The sequence below is a fragment of the Cryptotermes secundus genome, unplaced genomic scaffold, assembly GCF_002891405.2.
Source record: "Cryptotermes secundus unplaced genomic scaffold, Csec_1.0 scaffold105, whole genome shotgun sequence".
NCBI classification, from domain to species: domain Eukaryota; kingdom Metazoa; phylum Arthropoda; class Insecta; order Blattodea; family Kalotermitidae; genus Cryptotermes; species Cryptotermes secundus.
Genome location: NW_019725415.1, coordinates 1 through 7,872, shown reverse-complemented (window position 1 = coordinate 7,872; position 7,872 = coordinate 1). Strand labels below are relative to the sequence as shown.

Sequence of the window (7,872 nt, the reverse complement as noted above, 5' to 3'; positions counted from 1 at the left end):
TTTCACATAAACAAAGTGGCCATTTAAAGTACCGAAATACAAGATGTGAAAAGAACATTCTAAATGGCTAAGTCGTCATGTATATTTAGAACCTATTAAAAAGGACAAGCAACTTGTAATTCGCATTAGTATGCCTGCATACAAAAAGGACAGGTTCTATTCTGAAAGCAGACAGTCCTCTTTATAATCCGTTGTACTTTTGTTCCGAGCAAGAACGACTCAAGAAGGTCTCGTGCAATATTTAATTTGTTCTTATTTGTCCCTGCAAGGTTAGGCACGCTTCTAGCATCACTACGTCTGTTCACAGCTAAACATCATTTAACGAAATGAAGGTTTTCAGAGGCACTTGGTGTAAACATTTCGTCTCTGAGGACTATCCTAACTTTTCATTTTTCTATTTTCCTACGCTAATAATACCAACATGGCGGCCGTGTGAATTTCTAAGTTAGAAGCAACAATTATTACAAGTGTGTTGAAAAGTTCTGATCAAATTCCGGCAGAACAAATTCAAGCAGGAGGTGAAATATTACATTCTAAGATCCATACTCTAATTACTTCTATTTGGTTTAAAGAAAAATTGCCTGATCAGTGGAAGGAGTTTATTATTGTACCAGTTCACAAGAAGGGTGATGAAACTAACTGTAGTAATTATTGGGGGATATCACTGCTATCAACTTCATATAAAATTTTGTCCAATTTCTTCTTTCAAAGTTAAGTCCATATATAGATGAAATTATTGGGGATCATCAGTGTGGGTTCCGACATAACAGATCAACTACTGGTCAGATCTTTTGCATTCGTCAGATATTGGAGAAAAAATGGGAGTACAATGAGACAGTACCTCAGCTATTCATAGACTTCAAGAAAGCCTGTGATTCTGTTAGGCGGGAAGTATTGTACAATATTCTGATAGAGTTCGGATACCCATGAAACTAGTTAGGCTGATTAAAATGTGTTTAAACAAAATGTATAGAAAAGTCCCTGTAGGTAAACATTCGTCTGATAAATTTCCTCTCCAGAATGGTCTAAAACAAGGAGATGCTTTATCGCCACTCCTTTTCAACTTTGCCTTAGAATATGCAATTAGGAAGGTCCAGGGAAACCAGATGGGACCGAAATTAAATGGGACACATCAGCTATTGGTCTACGCTGATGATGTGAATTTACTGGGCGATAATGTAGATACCACAAAGAGAAACACAAAAATTTTAATTGACGCAAGTAAAGATGTTGGTCTAGAAGTAAACACTAAGAAAACCAAGTATATTGTCACATGTTTGGAATACGCATTTCCATGGCAACGCAATAACAGCGAGCCGATGCGTAGACAATGCCGAAACAACGAACGCGTTTCCCCGGAGATGAACAACAGAAGGCCGTTGAGTAGCAACGGATGAGACGAAACTCGTTACCAGTGTATAAGAAGCGTTCCCGAAGCAACGGATCGCCGAACACGTGAGATCGAACCTTGGCAAGGGGTGTCCTCTACTGAGTCCGCAGAACACCTACATAAGCCGAGAGCCACAGACAGCAACAACAGCCACGGTCAGATGGGGCTCGACACCAAGACTTACTGACGGTTGGAACCTAGTCGCCATACGATACAGAGAGAAGACAGTTGGGATCCAGCCACGGTCAGAGACAGTTGGAAGATAGCCGCCGCAGAATACAGTTGAAGTGATAACAATTGTACGGTGTGTAAGAGTGAATGTTCAATAAAGATTCGCTAAATCGGAGACCCACGTAAAATTATTTGTCACGTGACATACCCTACACGTGACAATATGTTGCTGTTTCGTCACCAAAACACAGGGCAAAATTATGACACAAAGATAGGAAACAGATGTTTTGAAAATGAGGCACAATTCAGATATTTGGGAACAACGATAACAGATCGAAACCTGAATCAGGAGGAAATTAAGAGGAGATTGAACTCTGGTAATGCTTGCTACCTTTCAGTCCAGAACCTTTTGTCTTCTCGTCTGTTGTCCAAAAACATAAAAATTAGAATATACAAAATTATAATTCTGCCTGTGGTTGTGTATGGGTGTGAAACTTGGTCTCTGACATTAAAGGATGAACATAGACTGAGGGTGTTTGAGAACAGGGTGTTGAGGAGAATATTTGGANGGAAATTCTTGAGTAGCTGCAGAATTGGCGGCTCCTCCAGAAGGGCTCAGTTCCATGAGTAAGTAAGTAAGTAAGTAAGTAAGTAAGTAAGCGTTGAAAATTTCTACTTTACACAGATGCCCATGTGTTGTTTGCAAAATTGGAAAATGACGTACAAATATATTTTATCTTGACCTTATTGAATGAAAAAATTAGAAGGTATATGGATATTTATATTAATAAAGGAAAACGGTATAATTAAAAAAAAACAATCAGACGGACTTAAGCATATGACAGTTAAAAGGACAAATTCGCCAATTCAAATGTACATTCAAGGTAGCCAACATGGCAAAATTATCTTGCGAAGTACAGAACAAATATCTATTTGTACAAGCCTAGGATACGTTGAATAATTTGTAGCCACTTTAATAATGTAACAGATCTATCCATATTTCAAATTACATAAAATATTGTTCAGACTAATGGTAAAACACGTTAATGGCTTTTGAAAATTCTGTGACCGGGAGAATAGAAATGGCACAAATTGGAATGTAAGGCATGAGCCACATACAATGAATTCACAGTTAAACTGGACACTTAATTACTTTCATAAGTCATGTAATGCCTCTTATGGCTTGCAACCCCACTATTTTGGGTGTGGACGTCTGCAGACCGAGGAGAAGAACCGCGGACTGAAAGACTTGCACAGAGACTTTCCAAGCGAATTCTTTACGCAGAGATTTTCCAAGAGACTTCTTTGCAATTTTTTCATCCTTTTAGGTTATGATATTCATTTGTGATACAAATCCATTACCAAGAGCCTTGTTCCATATGTAAGTGGATTTGGGCTCGGGCTTAGACTCTAATATCGACGATACCTACTGAGCTTCTCGTGGTTTTCCTCGTTTCATTCCGGTAAATGATGGGACAGGCTTTAAAATTAGTCACCACAGTTTCTATCCACCTCCTTCCCATTTCAATCTTAATGTTTTTATTTTCCTATGTGGTACCATTAATCTTTACTCTAGTATTTATTGCAGAAATAGGGAATTTTGCACAAAACTGAAGGATGTATGATATTCTAATCTAGAATTTTCTTGGTTTAAAAAAATGTATGTCGATATTTGGGAGAGTTTTCCTAACTTTTGTGTTTTAAGATGCAAACACGTGGGAATGTCTTCAAATGAGTTTAAGAGGCCAAGACGGCTTGAGCCTTAGGATCTGAAGAACTGTGAGAGATATAATGAGAACGATGGTCAGACGAAACACATCGGTTCAGTATCCAGAAAATATATAAGAACTACTAAAAGTTGCATATAATCGAATATAACAAAACAACTGCGTAATGCAAAAATACAAGAAAAATAAATACCAATAAAATGTCACTGAATCGTCCATCAATAAAACATATTTGGCAATGGACCTGGACTTCTCAATAAAGGTTATGTTGTGGGTGCATTTCGCTTTACATCACGCGAGCTACGTCACAGACAGCTGAAAGTTTTCCTATATAGAATCTATATCTAATATGATGATGTGATTAACTGCTCTGATACAAGTTGGATTAGTAGATGTAGGGACTTTGAGAGACGGTTAATCACCTTGGGGATAAAACTCAATATGTGACCTGCCTGAACATCTTAGTAGGCATCTGTGCTTACTGGAATAAACTAAATAACAAATTTCAAGGAGAGTGACAACTGAGCTGGACTTTATAACGGCTTCCTGATTACAACTACTCTTCATCATTTTTTGTTTTAAAATTTTGCTTCCATCTATTCCTTTGCCTTTCAAATCGTCTCTATACTTAGGTTATTCTGTCAACATTTTGCATATCTGCTGACCACGCGACACCTTTTATCCGCTAAAGATGGCACTAACTTCGCGGTGAAGCGGCGGTCGCTATGTCGGTATGGTTCGCTTGTGGACTAAAGGCCCCGGAGGAAAGGAATTTTGCATATCTTTCTCTCTTTTCATCCGTGCAACATTTTCAGCCTATTTCATTGCATTGCTTTATAATCCTAATAATAATTTTAATCGTTTCTTGCATCCTGTTGTGTGTTTATTTAATAGTAGAGTGAATTTACCGACTGCACNACCAATAACATAAGTTGAACTTTAATTCACGAACTTTTAACCAATAATAATAATAATAATAATAATTAAACTAGTTAAAAAAGAACTAGACACAGTTGTGAGCATAAGTAAAATGAGACTGTAAAAACAAGTGCAAGTGTAACCAGTGACATGAATTGAACTTTGATTCATGAACTTTTAACTTTCAACAGTTAAATTAGAATAATAATTTTAACCTGTGTTTTATAAAAAGAACTCGATATATTAGTGAGCGTAAATCTGGAAAAGATACAGGGTCGAATGAGTGAAAAGTGAATGTGACCGCGTGTAATTATACAGCCATGTTCATACACCTGAGGATGACCTCTTGAGGTCGAAACATGTTGTGATAATAAAAAACGTGTTGTGTAGTCGGTAAATTCACTCTACTATTAAGTAGCTGTTGCCTAAAAATATGGGCTAGTCATTAAAATAAGGTCTTTTGGGATGTATTGCTCTGTAGTCTGATAGGCAGCTATTATTGTTTTGGGGAGAGTACACTGCCCCCATCTTCAGGAGCTACCAACAGTGTGAGGGACAGCATTTTGCCCCAGTAGACACGAAACTGAAATTTTGAGGAGTGTTCTAGAGACAAAGAAGAATTGAAGCTCTAAAGCAGAAGTTGCAATTTAGAACTTGTTGATGCAGTTAGAAGGGAAACATTTACATTGGTTTGGCCATGCAAAGAGAATGTGTAGAGCAAGGAGATTGGGAATTAAAATGTAAATGAAAGAAATCTGTGAGGCTGCCCACAGCAAGATGATTCAGCCAGGAAGAGAGGAAAACCTGGAAAGAAATCAAAAAGAAAAGATTTTGGGAGAAAGCCATTATTGGAGGCTTTTCATTCATTGGACTGTATGTACCATGAATGATGCTAGGAAGAGGAGGGGGAGGACGAGGAGAAAGAGGAGAAGAAGAAGACAAATCAGTAGTGGTGGTGGTGGTGGTGGTGGTGGTGGCAGTAGTAGTAGTAGTAGTAGGTTAGTTGTAGGAGTGCAATGAGATTGAGCCTGTTGGTACTGCAGCTTCATATGGGCTTATTGTACCAGCCCCTGATGATAAATGGAGCTTTGGTGGGATGATAATCAGCTACGGAAAACTTTTGTGCTCGAAGAAAATCCTATCACAGTCCCACTTGATCCACCATAAATTCGACATGGACTACCTTTGGACTGAACCTGGGCTTCCATGGTGGGAGGCCAGCAGTTCACTTCCAGATCCATGGCACAGGATATTCATTGTGTTATTACGTTGCATAATTTGTAGTTTATAAGTTTCATGGTGAGAGAGGTGAAAGGTGAATAGAGGCAGGGCACTAGAGAACTTAAGTTTTTTAGCTGGACGTACACTGTTGGTGAAAAAGAAAACAATACTTAATTGATTGAGGCCATATATTTACAGGGACAAGCTGGCATTTGACAGCGTGAGCCGTCATAGCCTAAGTAACAGGTATGTAGCAGTCTTTAGTGTTTTTGAATGCAGAGGTTAACTGCGACTGTGTCTTTACTAGGTCACGTAATCACAATGGACAGTGAAGGGGAGACAGCACTTATTCCATCTGAAATAATGCATTACAGTATTCTGCAAGCAAGCTCAGGACATGTGAATGTTGAGACAACATTGAAGCTCCTTGCATCACCAACACATCAGCTTCCGGACATCCCGGGGGCTGACGAGTCTTCAGATCATGTCGTGAGGTGACATAACATCCAGTATCTTGTAGCCTTATCTCATATAATATGGTATCCAGTGGAGGATACTTGCAATATTAGATCAGTGCCTAGATTATATAAGATGCTGTTCCAACTATGAAGGTTATTTTTATATACTTATGTTTGGTTTATTTAACAAATTATCCATTGAAAGGTAGTTTGATTGGTGAATAAGAACTGGAAAAGATGTGGAAATGGTTGAGGCTTAACATAAAGTATTGTCCCAGCATTTGCTAGGAAGGACTAAAGACAACCACAGAGAACCTGTGTCAGATCAGTCTGCTTCCAGGCCAAGGTTTGAACCAGGACCTTCCAAACATGACACTCGACAGTGATGTTCAGTTGCAGAGATTATATGGTGTCAGATGAAGTGGAAAGAGAGTTTTGGATGATGAATAAATAAGAATGCAGAAGGAGGCAGTTACTGCGCTGGCATTTGTCTTGAGAGGCGAACAAGCAACTAATGATCTCAGTCACGGAGCTTAAATTTGAACTGTATACTTCCCAGATACAACCATACAACTTCATGGCATGATGCTTGACAGCTTTACCTTTCACTAATCATTACACCTTCATCCTCAGTGCTTTTGATAGTGGCCTGTTTCTTTTAGCAGCTAGCATGAAAGTTTTTGAAATCTCAATGGGAAATTGTTGAAAACAGTCTTTAGCAAAAAATATTTGATCATAATAACATGAAGTTGTATTTATACTAAGATACTTAACTTTATAGAAGAACAGTATGCATTCAGTGGTGCTGCTGTTTAAGGAAAAGTTACACTTAAGAACAAGTGAAGGTTCCTTACAAAAACAGGCTTAGTCAAATATACGCACAACTCTTTTTCTTCAACTTCTTTCAGCCAAAATATGACTGCCAATATCAATTGGTGGTTGAGCAATTTCAGTGAACGCTAACAAACTCTTTCTAAATTTCACTAATAGCTGCCATTTTGACTCCATACTGTACACTCCATTTCTTTCTATGTATATTTTGGCAGTATTCCCATGCAATGATACAGTATTCTGAATAAGTTCTTAAAGTTTGTGATGCTGGAACATTAGTACAAATATTACGTTTCTGGACATTATCCATCATCCCATTTTTATCTAAAACACTGTCCTGTTTGAAAGTAAACCGGACAATGGATAATGTCCAGAAACACAATATTTGTGCAGCACTCTGAATGCTCTGCACTTAAAGATATGGGTTGAGCTTCTGAAGTAAGGAGCTCCTGTTTTACAGAAAATCCCTCCCCTGTGATCCACTCTTATGCCTTAAATCACAGTCTCACTGAATGTACATGTTTTCTTTTGTGGGGAAGGTGAAAGCTGCAAAGCTAACTGAAGCATAGGCCCTCATTGCCACCTAGTGACCCGATCTGTAACTACCAGCAGCTCTTATGCTTTTGTGTGTGTGGTAACAGATTGGTTGCATCAGTGTTCCGTCTGTGTGAGGTGGAGAGGAGGGCCGTGGAAGTGAAACTTGGCCATCTGCTGAGCCCAGAATTGGGCTGCACTATCATGTGGTTCCTGCGACGATGGTCTCTCTCATACCTTCTCCCCGTCGAAACTTATTACTCTGAGGTGAGTTGGTGTTGCTAATGAAGGTCATAGGGGTCTCAGTTATTGTACGTGTTTGTGTCTTTAGCACTCAGATTATTGGATTAAGATCAATTATGTTGGACATTGAATAAGGGAAAATCTTAAATTAGCAAGCATTAAATGGGGTGCCACTGCATACTCTATGTACTGTAACTTTGAATGAGCATATGTACAGCACTGGCTGTGTTGTATGGAACTGTACAGTAGCTCTTAGGCTGATCTTGCACTGTGTACTTAAGTCATGCTTTATAGTACACAGTTTGATAACGCTGGCATAGTCGCACAGGAACTGTACAAACTGAACTTTGAAAAGCAGAAACCTAAAATCAGTGAATAT

General features: G+C 38.7%; 1 protein-coding gene across 1 annotated transcript; it reads left to right on the top strand.

Moving 5' to 3' along the window:
* Nucleotides 1-5,738: 5,738 nt before the first annotated feature.
* Nucleotides 5,739-7,517, top strand: LOC111863307 (exportin-4-like; the record flags this gene model as incomplete). The annotated part of the gene is made up of 2 exons (XM_023849503.1): nucleotides 5,739-5,921; nucleotides 7,358-7,517. Coding segments are annotated over exons 1-2 (333 nt in total), but the record flags the coding sequence as incomplete, so codon positions are not given.
* Nucleotides 7,518-7,872: the final 355 nt, after the last annotated feature.